Below are 18,051 nucleotides of genomic sequence, written 5' to 3'. Positions count from 1 at the left end.
CCTCTTCAAACAGCTGATCGTCCGGGGTGCTGGGTGTTGAACCCCCACCAATCTCATACTGATGACCTATCCTGAGGACAGGCTGTGAATATAAGATTCCCAGACAACCCCTTTAAGTATAAATGCATATAAACTATATAAAAATAAATGAGTCTAGAGGCAAAAAAAAGTCAGCGTGTTTGGAACGTGGACTGGAGAAGAGGCACATGAAACCTTTTATTTCTCGTCATTCTTCTTTCCTTCTCACAATTAAAGTCACAAGGGCTGACTCAGACCCCATGATATGTAAGAATGACTCGCCAGGCTTTCTATTCACTGCCAGTGATACAAAGTGTATATGGTCTGAAAAGAATGCCGGAGCTGCAGTGAAGACTGACAGTGGCTCCTTTGGTCAGTAGTCGCCGCCTCACGTTCTTTGGTTTTGTATTTTCCGGTTTTGGATAATAATCAGAAAAAAAATCCCCAACACTGAGAAAATCTAGAAAATTTCCATCAGATGTGAAGGGGAATCCACAGAATCCAGCGCGGCGAGGCCAAGATTGCGCAGTAACTTCCAGGAAAAGTCAATGTATCTAAGGCCTCCTGCACACAACCGTATGGCTTTTTCAGTATTTTGTGGTCCACAAAAAATGGATCTGCAAAAAATACGGATGACGTCCGTCTGCATTCCGTTTTTTGTGGAACAGAACAGCTGGCCCCTGATAGAACAATACTATCCTTGTCCGTTATGCGGACAATAATAGGACTTGTTCTATCTTTGAACGGAACGGAAAAACTGAAATACGGAAACGGAAGGCATACGGAGTACCTTCCGTTTTTTTGGGGGGGGGGGATCCATTTAAATGAATGGTCCTGTATACGGAACGCAAAAAACGGAATGTAAACGGAAAAAAATAAAGTTTGTGTGCAAGAGGCCTAAGCCTATAATGTGTACAAGAGCTATAACGTGAGGGGGCACAGCGCATGAAATGGAGGAGTGCGAACCATGGCATCAACACGTGACCATGCAAAGAGAGAAGAGAAAGAAACGCCGCACACTCGGGCGAAAGAAACGCCGCACACGCCCACAGACACAAGTTCAAATCTAAGAACATGAAAAAGACCGCCAAGTATATGTGCAATTCATAAGTATGGTATCAAAGACGGTGCAAAATACTTATCAAATAGAAATAAGGTCGCTCATGGTGTGAGGGTAAAACGCCCCACGCCTATCGCCAGGTCAAACTGGCTTCCTCAGGGGTACAACCTGAGGAACCCTGAGGAAGCCAGTTTGACCTGGCGATAAGCGTGGGGCGTTTTACCCTCACACCATGTGCGACCTTGTTTCTATTTGATAAGTATTTTGCACCGTCTTTGATGCCATACTTATGAATTGCACATATACTTGGCGAAGTTGGCGGTCTTTTTCATGTTCTTAGATTTGAACTTGTGTCTGTGGGTCTGTGTGTTGGGCTCATTATTGATCCACACACAATGTTGTTATCGTATACAATAATGTTTTACTTTTCCTGGGCTTTGTGTTTACTAATAAACGACAGATTGTATTATTGGATGTGCAGCCCGAGTGTGCGGCGTTTCTCTCTCTTCTCTCTTTGAATAAGCCTATAATGTGTGAAACCATCAGAGGAACATGCAACACTACAACTCCCATCGTGTATATCATTCTAAAATGGTTTGTGTAGACAGAGAGCTGTTGAGCCTGTATCTAAGCCTCTCATGTGTGATACTGTGTGCTGAACCAGTGTATCTAAAGCTGCGCACACACATACAATGCTCTTTCGGCTGCCGGCTATTCTTCCCTGATTATGCTCACAGTGGGGCATACTGTCTACTGAACAGTGTATCTAAGCCTAATATGTGTAATAATGTCTACTGAACATTGTATCTAAGCCTAATATGTGTAATAATGTCTACTGAGCAGTGTATCTAAGCCTAATATGTGTAATAATGTCTACCGTGCAGTGTATCTAAGCCTAATATGTGTAATAATGTCTACTGAGCAGTGTATCTAAGCCTAATATGTGTAATAATGTCTACTGAACAGTGTATCTAAACCTAATATGTGTAATAATGTCTACTGAACAGTGTATCTAAGCCTAATATGTGTAATACTGTCTACTGAACAGTGTATCTAAGCCTAATATGTGTAATAATGTCTACTGAACAGTGTATCTAAGCCTAATATGTGTAATAATGTCTACTGAACAGTGTATCTAAACCTAATATGTGTAATAATGTCTACCGTGCAGTGTATCTAGGCCTAATATGTGTAATAATGTCTACTGAACAGTGTATCTAAGCCTAATATGTGTAATACTGTCTACTGAACAGTGTATCTAAACCTAATATGTGTAATAATGTCTACCGTGCAGTGTATCTAGGCCTATTATATATGATACTGTCTGCCCAGCCATGAGCCGGAGCCCATCATGTGTGATATAGTCTACTAAGCAGTGTATCTAAGCCTGTTATTTATGATACTGTCTGTTCAGCCATGAGCCTATCAAGGGTGATACGGTCCACTGAGCTATGTATCTAATCCTATTATTTGTGATACGGTCTGCTGAGTGGTGTAATAAAGCCATTATATATGATATTGTTGGTCAAGCAGATGTATCTAAGCTTGTGTGATACAGTGTGCTGTGTGTTGTCTTTTAGGCAATCAAGTGTGACACTGTCTGCTGAGCTGCTGTATCTAATCCTATCTTGTCTCTAATCCTATTCTGTGTAAGAAACCATGTAAGTAAGCCTATCACGTGTCACACTGTCTGCTGAGTATCTAAACCTATCACGTGTCACACTGTCTGCTGAGCTGTGTATCTAAACTTATCACGTGTCACACTGTCTGCTGAGCTGTGTATCTAAGTCTACCATGTATGATATTATATGATGAGCTGATGTTTCTAATTTTGTGTGATACTGTCTGATGAACTGGTGTATCTAAGCCCATCACGTGTAATACTATCTGCTGGTGTATCTAGTCCTATCATGTGAGACACTGTCTGCTTAGTTGATGTATCTAATCATGCCATGTGTGATACTGATTGCTGAGCTGTGTATCTAAACCTATCCTGTGTGATACTGTCTGCTGGGCTATTGTATCTAATCCTGTCATGTGTGATACTGTCTGCAGAGCTGATGTATCTAATCCATATCTGACGGACATTTTATTTCACCCATTGTCCGATCAGACAGCCTCATCTGCCTCTAGGAAAGCCGGTGTCTGAAAAGGTAGACATACCCTTTAAGGGATCATTTCATATGCCTGTCTTGTCTTAAAGGGGGTTTCCAGTCCCTTTGTATTGATGGCTTATACACTGGACAGGTGATCAGTGACTGATCAGTGGGGGTCCCACTGCTGGGACACCCCCGCTCATGAGAATGGGGGCCGTGTGTCTCCCCGTAAATATAAATAGTCCAAAATTCCATGGTAAATCCCACTATTTTGAGGCCTTGCTTCTCCTGGTGACCCCTTCACATGGGTGGAGGGAGGGCTGGCATAGCATATGTTGGGTGGGTGCCAGGTCCTAACAAGCCTAGGCCAGGATGGATGCAGAGTTTGGTTGGCATGTAAAATCTGTGCCCATGTGAAGGAAAGTCCAGCTATGACCAGAGGTGTCACTGGAAGCTCAAGGCCCCCAATCTGTAACCGGGCCCCCAACTACCATGTGGCACAGGAGCTTCTGGACCCCAGGGTCCGGGTGCAGCTCATTCATTCTAGTAGTTTCCAAAATGTCTTCCCCCCCCCATCCATCAAGGAGGAAAGCAGCCGAACCCCCGAGTGTCTGTTATTGTGAAACCGTCTGGTAGATTTCCGTAAAGTCTGATTCACTGGACTTTAACATTCTTTCAAATTTTCCAAAGGGAATAACAAAAAAAAAATCCTGTACTCCAATAATAATCTGGATATAATAAGTCAGTGCGGCCACAGCGGGAATCCTGAAAGTCTGTCTGTCTGTCTAATATCTATCTATCTATTATCTATCTATCTATTATCTATCCATCTATCTATCTATCTATTATCTATCTATTATCTATCTATCTATCTATTATCTATCTATCTATTATCTATCTCATATCTATCTATCTATCTATTATCTATCTATTATCTATCTATCTATCTATTATCTATATCTATCTATCTATTATCTATCTCCTATCTATCTATTATCTATCTCCTATCTATCTATTATCTATCTATCTATCTATCTATCTATTTATTTATCTATCTATCTATTATCTATCTATCTATTATCTATCTATTATCTATCTATCTATCTCATATCTATCTATCTCATATCTATCTATCTATTATCTATCTCATATCTATCTATCTATTATCTATCTATCTATCTATCTATCTATCTATTATCTATCTATTATCTATCTCATATCTATCTATCTATTATCTATCTCATATCTATCTATTATCTATCTATCTATCTATCTATCTATCTATTATCTATCTATCTATCTATCTCATATCTATCTATCTATTATCTATCTCATATCTATCTATCTATTATCTATCTCTCATCTATCTCATATCTATCTATCTATCTATCTATCTATCTATTATCTATCTATCTCCTATCTATCTCCTATCTATCTATCTATTATCTATCTCATATCTATCTATCTATTATCTATCTATCTATCTATTATCTATCTCATATCTATCTATCTATCTATTATCTATCTATCATCTATCTCATATCTATCTATCTATTAATCTATCTATTATCTATCTATCTCCTATCTATCTATCTATCTATCTATCTATTATCTATCTATCTATCTATCTATCTCATATCTATCTATCTATCTATCTATGTATCTATCTATGTATCTATCATCTACTTCTGTGTAATAACCTAATTATAACAATATTTGACAAGATGAAAAACAAACAAACAATAAAACAAATACTGTAAGCAGAGAAGAAGTTACTGCAAAAACTGAGCAAGTCAAGGGTTAATAAAGAAGTAGCAGCGGGCGCAGTGCATGCTGGGAGTGGTGGGCTGCCTGAGTCTGGGTAATGTAGTTGTGTGTATAGGAAATGGCTGCTTGTGCTGGGAGCTGTGGCGGCTTCTCCCTGTCTGGCTGCAAAGATATCCTTTCCTTTGTTCTTGTGGCCACATAGCAGCAGCCTGGATCCAGAGCTGGGGCCCGGATACAAGGTAAGAGGGGCCCAGGAGCTGGGCTGGGGATGCTACCATGTATAAGCTGCGGCTTGTTACATATGATAGGTGTGTTTCCTGTACTGTACATGATCATCGTCTACTACAGAGCTCTGCATGCCTGGACATATGGACATAGCTGGTATCACGGGTCCAGACCTACCGCCCATCTCACCCGCCGCATCCCCGTGTGTCCTGTAAATCCCCAGCACTGGACCCTAAATGTAAGAGTTTTAATTGAAATGTTTTTTTTAGCCTAATAATATTTATTTGCGATAAAGCGTCCGTAATCCTCGCCAGCAGTTACGTAGAATTCAGTTTTATATTTCTATTTTGTAGATCTTTTGTATTATATGAACTTTTACACTTTCCACCATAGTTAGAAATATATGCACACATATGTATTGTTTAGGTTATTACTCTTAGCTTTAGTAATATTAATAATCAATGCTACCTACCGTAACAGGATTTTTTTAAGCAGTGTGAACTTTTTATTAATTTATTTTCTATTAACAAATTAAAAATAAGCAAATTACAAACGTGATTTATACAAAATAATAATAATAGATGGGTTAGCAGTAATTCATAAAATCAAAAACTTGTTTTCATGTATTATTTTTGTATTTGTTTCTCTATTTTATGGTTTTATTAGTATTTAATATTATAGGTTTCTTTTATTTTTATTTAATATTTATGTATTTTTTAAAATGTATGGATTTTTTATATTTATGGATTTTTTTTATTTTTTTATGTAATAGTTTGGGATTTATATTAATATTTATGGAATTTTTTTTATTTAGCATTTATGGATTTTTTTTATTTTTTTATGTAATAGTTTGGGATTTATTTTAATATTTATGAATTTTTCTTATTTATTTAACATTTATGGATTTTTTTTTTTTTTTTATGTAATAGTTATGGATTTATTTTAATATTTATGGATTTTTTATTTATTTAACATTTATGGATTTTTTTAATTTTTTTTATGTAATAGTTATGGATTTATTTTAATATTTATGGATTTTTTTATTTATTTAACATTTATGGATTTTTTTAATTTTTTTATGTAATAGTTATGGATTTATTTTAATATTTATGGATTTTTTAAAAAATTTTTATGTAATAGTTATGGATTTATTTTAATATTTATGGATTTTTTTATTTATTTAACATTTATGGATTTTTTTATTTAACATTTATGGATTTATTTTTATTTCATATTTATGGATTTATTCTAATATTTATGGATTATTTTTTTGTTTTATATTTACCATCCCCTTTTTCTTTTTTTTTTTTTCTTTTAGGACAGGCTTATGATACATATATATATATATATATATATATTTTTTTTTTTTTTACTGTATCTTGTTACTAACTAACCCCTATAGGTAAAGGGCCACTGCCCAACTGAGGGCCTTTCCAAACTGATTGCATAGACAGGTTGATCTAAAGGTTTATCTCACTAGACCTTTAAACCTTACACTGGTGCGGACAGTGACATTTTATTATCTCTCTTTTTTATTTTTTGCACGTGTGTGAGATAATATGATGTCATCTACGAAATCCTGCACACATCAGCCCATGTGCAACGTTATTGTTATCATTCTTATACTTCTTTTTGCTTTTTACCAAAAATGCTCAGTAAGTCCTTCAGCAGGACAAGGGTGTCGTTTGGCTTTATAGGTCTTATATTTTTGCTGCTTTTTGGTTCATGGGTCATAATAATTTGCCTTTTATACGGCCGGGTTGTTAGTGTGGAATGTAATAGTGACTGCACAAAGCCGTAACTAAAAGGAGACTATTTTGAGCTCTGAACGGAAGCATCGACCGTCAAATGTTCACTTGAGGAACTACAGATGCGAGACTTCATGTCATTTACCAGCAGCGGCAGCGGAAGTCACTAATGAATAATTTAGTGCGATCAAAGTGGAAGCCAAAGGCAAAAATACATACATTGCAAGTGTGGAGACGGCAGTGCGCGCGTGGCCATCCATTTACAACGCGGATCCGTCATACGGACGAGCGCAGGAGGCCTCAGTCAGACTAATGTTCCCATCTGTAGATATTATTGGGAACGTTCATCTTAAGGCCTCACTCACTTTTCCGTATCCTTTTGACATCCACGAAAAAATCCGTCCGTGAAGAATCCATGTCGTGTCCGTTTTTTTTGCCCTCCGTTTGTCTAAATTAATTTCTGCATCTCCTATCTGTGGTCAGTGAAAAACAAACCAGACACGGACACCATCGTGGACCCATAGACTTCGATAGGCGTGTTTAGTCCGCATGTCTCTGTGATTTTTACACTGTAAAAAAATACTGATGTGCGAACAGACGCATTAAAATGAATGGGTACGTGCGCCGTCCGCAGGAAATGCAGACAGCAGAGGTCTGTGAAAAAGCGGAAATGTGAACGAGGCCTTAGCCTGCAGCTATGCTACATTGCACCCAATAATTGTCAATATCGCTATGCGACACGTGACATTCTGTCGCAGGTCGGAGCGGCTGGTTGGAAAAGCGCACCACTGCTCCATTCATGTGTATGGGAGCGCCGCTGTACTCGGCTATCTCCAGGATTCCCATAGAAATGAATAGAGTAGAGGCCTGCATTTCCCACCAGCCGCTCTGTCGATTTCAGGGGGGGGCGTCCGTTGTCGTGATCGATGGGGGTCCCAGTGCATAGGGGATAACTTGTTATAACCAGAATACCCCTTTAAAAAGCACCTGACAGCAGGATCAATACTCAGGTGGGTACTAGCACGTATTTTATAGCCTTGTCAGGTGTTGGTTTTTCCGGGATTTTAATATCGATGATCTATCCTTAGGATAGGTAATCAATATATGATCGGTAGGGGGGTCCAACAGCCAGGACCTCCACCAATCAGCTGTTTGAGAAGGCACTGGCGCTCTTGTGAGCACCGCGGCCTTCTCCGTGCTTACCAAACACAGCACCCTGCATTGAAGTAAATGGAGCTGAGCATGACACCAAGCACGGAGAAGGGCACCTTCTCAAACAGCTGATGGGCAGAGGTCCTGGGTGTTGGACCCCCACCGATCAATCCCTGAGGATAGGTCATTGGTATCAAAATCCCGGAACACCCCTTTAAAGGAAGTGACTAATTATGGCCCAGTAAATGACTTAAAATAACAAATGGATGGATACTCACCGCTTTTCTTTGCTGTTCCTTCAAGTGTTACGCTCCTGTCTTCCCGCTGCTAATGTCATCTTGGCTGCATCGATGACGTTCCGTACACGCGGGTCACTGCTGCAGCCAACTGCTGACCTTAGCCATGCACGGTGCGATTCTCCTGAGGCCATTGATTGGCCGCAGTGGTCACTTGTGCACTGAATGTTACCGCTGCAGCCAGAAAAACAAAGAGCAGCAGTGAGGGCCGAGCGCAGCGCAGGAAGAAGCAGTGGAGGAAACAGGTGAGTATCCAATTACGTATTTGTTATTTTAGGCCATTTACAGGGGTTGACAGAGATTTTATATATAACTCAGACGACCCCTTTAAGTGTTTTAACAAAGAATAATTGTTCTCAGTCACCCAGAGTGGTGTCGGGGGGACTGCTAAGGACGTCAGCCTTCAAAAAGAAACCCCTAGCCCCATCACACACTGCTGGAATTTATGTAGCGTAGTAGGTGACTACCCTGGTCTCCACAGAATCATGGAGATCCGGCATAGTCGCCTGCTGCAAAGGGCATCTGTTGCTAGGCAACGGACGGAATTTATACTACATCTGTAAGTGAACGGATGTTCCGTTACCTGCCAGGACTCGTATCAGGAGAATACTTCTTGCCAAGGTTAGCAGCGGCAGCCATTCAGTATGTGCAAAGGCCGCTGCATGCTCACGCCGAGTATCCTTCAGTTGTCTCATTGCGACACAATAGAAGTCTGTTTTATGTCAGATGCTTCAGCGCGCCATCTCCTCTGCTCCGCGGGTCACGATTTCCTGCATTAAATCGTGTTGTCTAAAAAGACTCCTCTGTTCATGTCCGTGACTCATGAATTGGCTCTTGCATAGTGTTTAGGCCTCATGCACACAACCAGATTTTCGGTCCGCATCGGATCCTCCCTTTTTGCGGATCGCACGCGGGCCCATTTATTTCTATTGGGCTGCAACAAATACGGACTGTCATCTGTCTGCTTTCCACATCCGTGTGGCCGTTCCGCAAATCATAGAACGTGTCCCATTCTTGTCCCATCTTTGAAAACAAATAGCCATTTCCATAATGGGGACAAAGGAAAGTGGGGGATGCACACAGCCGGTCTCCGTATTTTGCAGATCCACGGTTTGCGGACCACAAAATACATACGGCTGTGTGCATGAGGCCTTAGGCTGTGTTCTATTAGTCCCCGCACCGCCATTAGGCCTCAGGCACACGACCATATGTATTTTGCAGTCCAGCCAAGTAAAGGACATGTTCTGTCTTTCTGCAGAACAGACATACGGATGCGGAAAGCACACGGATCACCCATGTGCTTTCTGCATCCGTATGTTTGTTCGTTCCGCAAAAAGATGAAATATGTCCACAAAATGCAGACCACGTTGAAGTCAATGGGTCCGCAAGAAAAATGTAGACAACACATGGTCTGCATCAGTATTTTGCAGATCCGGAACGCAAAACGGACATGGTCGTCCATTCTTTTCCTGCTTTATGGTGACTGGCTGCGTGCACCCTATGTTTCGGGCAATATAAATGCATCTGATTATTGGGGGTCCAACCACTGGGACCCCAACTATCATGAAAAAGGGGATCCTATGTTCCCCTTTTTGGAGCGGTGTTTGGACATGTCTGCTGCCGACCTATTCCCAACCGTCCCCAAGACTTGCATGCACATGTGCAACTGCCACTCCGTTCCCGTGATTGGTGGGACCCTTGTCGATCAGTACATATGGCTAAGTAGGGGGTTGTCCACCTTTCTAGTGCTTTTTTTCAGACCCCCCAAGTGTGGCTGGACCCCAGGTATTGAGCTTACTTATCTGATCCACGCCCCTGCGTTCCAGCTCAATCTCTTCCCCTTGTGTGTTGCTGGTCCTGTAGCGTCAACATCTTGTTTGACACGGGTCATGTGACCACCGTAGTCAGCCATTGGATGTTGACGCGGCTAGCTACAGGACCAAGCAGCTCATGATGGGAAGCCCCAGAGTCAGGGATCGGGTAAGTAGGGTCACTAGAAAGGTGGACACCCCCTTTTAAGGAAAAGCCTTGTAATAGAGGACAATCCCTTTAAAACCAGCTGCGCTGTACCTATAAATCGAGAAGGGCCTATGTTCGTCGGGGGCGGCTTCATCTGCATTCCCTGCACATCGGCTCTTGAATGAAGTCAGCAGAAAGATGAATATAATGTGGCTGTGAACGGCGTAGGTGACTGGAGCGGAGATAATGGCTGCTTCTGCCGAAGAACCTTTTATGAATGAGCTCAGGAGTCATTCACAAGCCGCTCTCCATTCAGGGAAATGTGTGTTTGTCAGACGTCTCGGGGCTTCATCGCTGCAGACGTGCGGGAAACGGTTAATGTTAGGACGAGCTTTACGGGAACCTAGAACTATTTATTGCCTGTGTACATTGCCCCTTCTTTCCAGACGCCTTATTTTCCCCCTTCTTTTGTCTTACTTGTACTTGTCTGGACTTGTAAGGAAGATCACGGCTACTAGATATCTAAGGTAGAGTTTTTTGCCAAATGAGGGGGCCTGATCATTTAAAGGTGGACCACCAATCACTAGAATGGGGGTCACGAGTCTCCCATTCCTCCTCCCCTGCAAACCTGAATCACTCTGAATTGCATTACTGCTATACTTACTATATATGAAAACTTGAAGCTCTTTGTGCCCAAAATAGTGCCTGGCCCCTGGTTACCCTGATAGCTGACCTTTGCTAGCTCCATCCCCTCGGGATCCAGCGATTATGCAGCGTGACCATGCATTAGGGCTAATTCACTTGCAGAATGCTTGCAAGAAATCCAATTCTGTGTTATAATTGCATAAACCTGACTGCAAATTGAGAAAAACACCACTGCCCCAAAAAACGAACCTCGCAGGTAAAAAAATACTAGCAAAACAAATCACAGAAAATATACAAATGACCTCAATAAAACCAGCCTAAAGGAGGTAGAAATCTGCTTTTCTTGCGGATGACATCTGTGACAAGATGGTCACAAAGAGTCCGCGTGTCCGTTTTTCGCTCTCCATGTGTCATCCGTATTCCACGAACACTGGAAATAGTTTCAAGAGCATCTCCTACCAATGGTCGATGAAAACCACGGACTAAACATTGATGGCATCCGTGTTGTGGCCATCATTTTTTATGGAGCCATAAACTATAATGTGCGTCAAGGGATCCATAATCACAGAGAAAAATAGGGAATGCGCCACTGTCTGTGGAAAACCCACTGACGTGTGAATGCACACATTAAGGCCTCATGCACACGACCGTTGATTTGGTCCGCATCCGAGCTGCAGTTTTGGCGGCCCGGATGCGGACCCATTCACTTCAATGGGGCCGCAAAAGATGCGGACAGCACTCCGTGTGCTGTCCGCATCCGTTGCTCCGTTCCGTGGCCCCGCAAAAAAATTATAATAACATGTCCTATTCTTGTCTGTGCTTTGCAGACAAGAATAGGCAGTTATATTAAAGGCTGTCCGTGTGAACGCACACAAACGCCATCCGTGTTTTGCGGATCCGCGATTTGCGGACCGCAAAAAAAACGGAACGGTCGTGTGCATGTAGCCTAAAGCCAATGGGTACGTGTGCTGTCTGTGCAGACTACAGACAGCACACATATGTGATTCACAGACGTGTGAATAAGGCCTTAGGCTCCGGACTCGCATCGCGAATACGCGGCAGCTACCGTCCTGACCTCCCAGCACTGATGGGGGGGTCGCAAAGCATTATATTGATTTATGATGCTATATAACCCTTACAGTTCTGAAATGTATTGGATAACACTGACCTAATTCTGTCAATGTTATCCAATACATTCCAGAACTCTAGGGTTACGTAGCATCATAAATCAATATAATGCTATGCGACCCCGTCAGTGCTCAGGAGGTCAGGACGGGAGCTGCTGCATACTCGCGCTGCAAGTCCGGACTGTGGAACTCGCTCATCTGAAAGGGGCTTTAATTGCATCCTATATGATTGACATGAGACCTTGCAATTATGTACGTTACCCTGGGGGGCAGGGACGTCTGTCACTTCAGTGTCCAGGAGATCTCCTGACCATTGTGACCACCTACCCTGTCCTAGCTGTTGAGGGATGTCACAGATTTGCAATGTGTGTGACCATGAAGAACAGCTACGTCAGCTGCAATGATCAGATTGGCCAAAACACGGCCCAGACGTACACATGCCGTCTTCGTGTCTGGTACCTAATGCAGAAAATAAGAGACCATTTGTTACAAGATTGTGGGAACGCTGCAAACCTCAATTCACAAATTGTTCCTTCTCCATGGGATTGCTGGTGAGTCATTTCCACTAGGATGCTGGAGGTTTGGGAGCTGGGCATGTGCCCAGTGGAATCACTGAGCGGCTCCCTTGCAGAACAGCAGCTTCCTCTTAGATTGCTAATGTAACAGACCATCATGGAGGCCATTCTCAGCAAGTAGTATTTGTTCCTATCGCTCGGGTGGCAGGTTATTGGTTATGGCTGATAGACATCGGGTAGAAGTGCACTTGTGGGGGTCATTTAGTAAAGACCGGCTTTTTACGTTGGTCTTTGATAGCCCCTGTGCCTAAGTTGCAACAAGGTGCAGGCCTCGTAATAAATTAGGTGCACCTCCGGCAGTCCATGCGCCTGGAGTCAAAACTATGCCAGCCCCTGACTGGAGTAGTTTTCACTCCTCTTAAGGCCCCTTTCACACGGGCGAGTATTCCGCGCGGATGCGATGCGTGAGTTGAACGCATTGCACCCGCACTGAATACCGACCCATTCATTTCTATGGGGCTGTGCACATGAGCGGTGATTTTCACGCATCACTTGTTGCTCTATATTCTGCGTTTTTCACGCAACGCAGGCCCCATAGAAGAGAATGGGGCTGCGTGAAAATCGCAAGCATCCGCAAGCAAGTGCGGATGCGGTGCGATTTTCACGCACGGTTGCTAGGAGACGATCGGGATGGAGACCCGATCATTATTATTTTCCCTTATAACATGGTTATAAGGGAAAATAATAGCATTCTGAATACAGCATGCATAGGTTAAAAAGTCCACTTGATCGCGCAGCCCGGCTTCTCGTCTGTCTCCTTTGCTGAACAGGACCTGTGGTGACATCACTCCGGTCATCACATGATCCATCACATGATCTTTTACCATGATGATGGATCATGTGATGACCGGAGTGACGTCACCAAAGGTCCTTTACCTGTAATTAATGCTCACCACAGGTCCTGTTCAGCAAAGGAGACAGAAGGAGATGCCGGGCCTCGATCAAGTGGATTAAGGTGAGTTAAATTATTATTATTATTTTTAACCCCTCCAGCGCTACATGTTTTGCACTCGCACGGAAAAATCGCGGGTGTTCCCGCAACGCCCGTGTGAACCCAGCCTAAGGGCTCATGCACACGACCATTGATTGGGTCTGATTAAGCACTCCGTGTGCTGTCCGCATCCGTTGCTCCATCCAGTGCCCCCCACAAAAAACTTGTCCTGTTCTTGTCTGTTTTGCAGAATAGGCATTTCCATCATGGGTGGCCCGTTCTGTTGCGCAAATTGCGGAACGCACACGGCCGTCATCCGTGTTTTGCGGATCAGCAATTTGTGGACCACAAACACTGCACGGTTGTGTGCATGAGCCTGAAGTCTGTTTTTAGGCATAAGGGCTCATGCACACAAACATATTTTTGTCCGCATTGGGGCATTTTTTGGAGGAGATTTCCCTGAGATTTTACAACCAAAGCCAGAAGTGGATTCAAAAGGAACCGGAAATTTAAAGGACGGACTTCTACTTCTACTTCATGCTGGATCCACTTCTGGCTTTGGCTGAAAAACCTGCAGGAAAATCTACCTTAAAACCTTCTCCAAAAAACTCAGTGTGAACGTACCCTTACTGGATTGTATAGGTGCAGGGTCAGATCTACATGGGTTTGTGTGTCCATCCTTACCCTATGTATTGGCTTCTGGAAAGCCCCCAGCCCAGACCCTTGAAGGAGGTTTTATGGGAATCTAGGCTTCTATAGACCTTACTAAGCAGTGTCAAGCTGTTATTGAAGAGCTCACTTTACTGGCTCTGCTATATCCTGCCCTGTCTGCTGGGTCTCATTCATTGGGCGACCCACTGGCACCGTGTCATGAAGGTTTTTCTAGTTTTAAGTAGTTCATTATAGGCCACTTTCACACTAGCGTTTTCAACTCCGCTTTTGAGATCCGTCATAGGATTTCAATAGCGGAAGAAAACTCTTTTTGTCCCCATTCATTGTCAATGGGGACAAAACTAAACTGAACGAAACGAAAGTGCATTCCGTTCCGTTTGGTTGCGTCCCCATCGCAGACAGAATAACATTGCAAGCAGCGTTTTTTCTGTCCGATGTGGTGCAGAGCAAGACGTCCTGACACACAACGTAAGTCCATGGGGACGGATCCGTTTTCTCTGACACAATAGAAAATGGATCCGTCCCCCCACTGACTTTCAATGGTGTTGATGACTGTTCCATTATGGCTATAGAAGACATAATACAACCGAATCTGTTCATGACGGATGCATGCGGTTGTATTATTGTAATGGAGGCGCTTTTGCAAATCCATGACGGATCCGCAAAAAACGCTAGTGTGAAAGTAGCCTGAAATGAAAAGCTCTACAACTTTCTAATATACTTTGTTTCAGTTCCTCGCAGTTTTCTTTTCTAGACCTCTGCTTGCTGTTGGTCAAGGAGAATTTTTTGGTTTACCGTAAACCTGTACAGAACTCATCCTGCTCTCCTCTTCTGAGAAGGGGATACAACTGTATCCAGACCAGACGCAGTGCGATTTTCCTCAGGGGTACACCTAGCCTTTCTTCTGCCTGAGGCAAAAACTGAAACCCCCCCCCCCCCCAATACCAATTTCTTAACCTAACCCCTTTGCCACAATGAAAGTGTTCATTGCCCATGGCCCTTCCGCTGCCTCCTTCCTTTCCCTACCTGGTGCTGCCTGAGGTGTCCACCTAACCTGGCCTCCTTGCTGGTGCACCCCTGGGTTTTTGGCCAGGCCAGGCAGCTCGTATAGGTGAAGAACATGGTTTCCAGGCGAAATTTGCAGCAATTCCCTGTCCCGCACTGTGGTCGAAACACGTTATAGCCTCCTGATGTGTTTAGCTCACAGATCATTGCCTAAGCTGGCTACAATAAATAGATACAAAGAGTGTTCACTTTTACTGACAGCAAGCAGAGATATTAGAAACCAGCATATTAGGGGGGGAAACATAACAATATAAAGTTTATCTAAATATTTTATTCTATTTAATATGCAGATCCTGTCGAAATCCAGGAAAGGAGTGAACCTCCCCAGCTTCCAGAGGGTTAATCATGGCTGAAAACATCGAGGAGAAGCTCGGCGATCTCGACGTCAGGCCAAAAAGCAGTCGAAGTCGCAGCACGGACCGGAAAGACGGATACGTTTGGAGTGGGAAGAAACTTTCCTGGTCTAATAAAAGCGGGCACCTGGACGATGGAGGCGCCGCCGCGCGTGCTGCGGACAAGGCGGAGGGATCTTCAAGGAGCCAGGAGAGAAAGCACAGCAGCTCCTCCATAGAACTGGATCTGGACCGCTCCTGCGGACATAAGCTCTTGGGCCGGTCTTTGAAGCAGAAGCTGCAGGATGCCGTGGGTCAGTGCTTCCCCATAAAGATCTGCAGCAGCCGCCACCAATCGGTTTTGTCTTCCAAAAGAAAAATTCATATCAGCGAACTGATGCTGGACAAGTGCCCCTTCCCCCCCAAATCAGACCTGGCTTATAGGTGGCATTTTATTAAAAGGCACACTGCCCCCGTAAGCCAGCCGCACACCCAGTACGTGGTTAAAGACGCCCCTAAGGTGGACCCTCTAGCCATGGCCGAAGGGGAGGAGTACACGTCATCAGAGGGACACGCCCTGTCTTGTGAAGTAAACATGGGGGCGGTAGAATCGGTCACCACCAAAGCCTTGAGGGGCGTCAAGGAGGACAGCGACGTTGACTCGGACGACGAAGTCCTGACGCTCTGTACTAGCTCTCGTAAGCGGAATAAACCCAAATGGGAGCCGGATGATGAGGTGTTTCTGTCCGCCACCCCTCCGAAATATCACACCCAGATAGATTATGTCCATTGCCTGGTTCCAGACCTGTTCCAGATCAATAACAACCCGTGCTACTGGGGAGTGATGGATCGGTATGCGGCGGAGGCCCTATTAGATGGGAAGCCGGAAGGGACATTTTTACTGCGGGACTCCGCACAGGAAGACTACTTGTTTTCTGTAAGTTTCAGGCGTTACAGCCGCTCCCTGCACGCCCGCATCGAGCAGTGGAATCACAACTTTAGCTTTGACGCCCATGACCCGTGTGTGTTCCACGCCCCCGACATCACGGGGTTGTTGGAGCACTACAAGGACCCCAGCTCCTGTATGTTCTTCGAGCCCCTTCTCTCCAGCCCTTTGCACCGGACATTCCCCTTTTCCCTCCAGCACACCTGCAGAACCGTCATCTGCGGCGCCACAAACTACGACGGCATCGACGCCCTGCCGGTGCCTTCTTCCATGAAACTTTACCTAAAGGAATATCATTACAAATCCAAAGTGCGGGTCCGCCGCATCGACATACCGGGACGCCACCATAAGTGATAAACCAGACGTATTAATAGTGATTTTTTTTTAAATGTATTTCACCGAAGAAAGTTTGTGACCCCCTGCGTTGGCACCTGCACATTTTCAGTGATGAGGTTCATCTATGTGCAATTAGCTTCCAAGGGCTCATTCACACGACCACGCTCGGTCTGGGAAACGTGGCTTGTGTGTCGGCCGCATCCACCGGACCGACGGCAGCCCTTCTGACCCGACATGATGATTTGAGTACAGTACAATAGCCCCGTGATCAGATAGGAACTCAGTCTGTCGCTATGATGCAATCAGTTCATGTCAGAGGAGCTGCCACCAGTCCAGAAGATGCTTCCTACACACGAGGCCATGTTTCCCGGACCGAGCACGTGTCGTGTCATGAGTCCTCAGAGAGGTTCAAGCTCAGCTCCAAAACTCCTGCTTAGCCCTAGAGCTATATATAATTCTGACACTAGAGGGAGCTTACTGCACACATTTATGCATTGAATTCTATAATAAAGCAGTATGCACTAAGCTCCTGCACTCCCCCTAGTGGCGGCTGCAGGCAAACAACATTCTATACTTTGCCTTTGCAGGGGATTTTTAGCTCTAAGGCGGCACTCCAGCTGCTGTAAAACTACAATTCCCAGCATTCAACCATGTTCAGCTGTTCATTTAACTCCTGTAGAAGTGGATGGAGCACTCTGAGAGTTGTAGTTTCAGAACACCTGGAGTGCCGGAGGTTGCCGATTCCTGCTCTTAGGGCTCACGCACACACCCGTTGTCGTTTTTGCGGACTGCAAATTGAGGATTCGCAAAACATGGATACCGGCCGTGTGCATTCTGCCTTTGCAGGGCAGCGGAACGTACATATGGTTGTGGCAGCACACCGTCCGCATCTTTTCCAGCTCTATTGAAAGGAATGGGTCCGCATCTGACCCGCAAAAAATGCGGATCGGATGCGGACCAAAAATACATTCATGTGCATGAGCCCTAACCGCTATAAGGATATATTAGGAAACCAATCGGCACAGAATGTTGGACCTTAAAAGGACACATCACAGACATTCCCTTTAATTATATCTGACTCTGGGAAAGTTGTGTGACAGC

General features: G+C 44.0%; 2 protein-coding genes across 9 annotated transcripts in view; one reads left to right on the top strand and one right to left on the bottom strand.

Annotated features, from left to right (window-relative positions):
• Positions 1 to 18,051, bottom strand: part of WDHD1 (WD repeat and HMG-box DNA binding protein 1) — a 153,218-nt gene that overhangs the window by 90,438 nt on the left and 44,729 nt on the right. The gene's annotated exons all lie outside the window — the stretch shown is intronic.
• SOCS4 (suppressor of cytokine signaling 4) overlaps positions 1 to 18,051 on the top strand; it is a 49,761-nt gene that overhangs the window by 6,393 nt on the left and 25,317 nt on the right. For 3 of the 7 annotated variants that reach the window (XM_040411523.1, XM_040411524.1, XM_040411522.1), the window contains exon 4: positions 15,627 to 17,692. In XM_040411523.1, the coding sequence (XP_040267457.1) occupies positions 15,682 to 16,968 (1,287 nt within the window). In that variant the 5' untranslated portion in view covers positions 15,627 to 15,681 and the 3' untranslated portion in view covers positions 16,969 to 17,692. Of the gene's footprint in view, positions 1 to 4,989; positions 5,181 to 5,289; positions 5,405 to 15,626; positions 17,693 to 18,051 lie in introns of those variants that run through there. The other 4 variants (XM_040411527.1, XM_040411518.1, XM_040411520.1 and 1 more) reach the window with 3 other exon arrangements.

The sequence above is a fragment of the Bufo bufo genome, chromosome 11 (assembly GCF_905171765.1).
Source record: "Bufo bufo chromosome 11, aBufBuf1.1, whole genome shotgun sequence".
In the NCBI taxonomy this organism is placed as follows: Eukaryota; Metazoa; Chordata; class Amphibia; order Anura; family Bufonidae; genus Bufo; species Bufo bufo.
The sequence above is the reverse complement of the archived record's forward strand: the minus strand, read 5'-3'. Positions and strand labels throughout refer to the sequence as shown.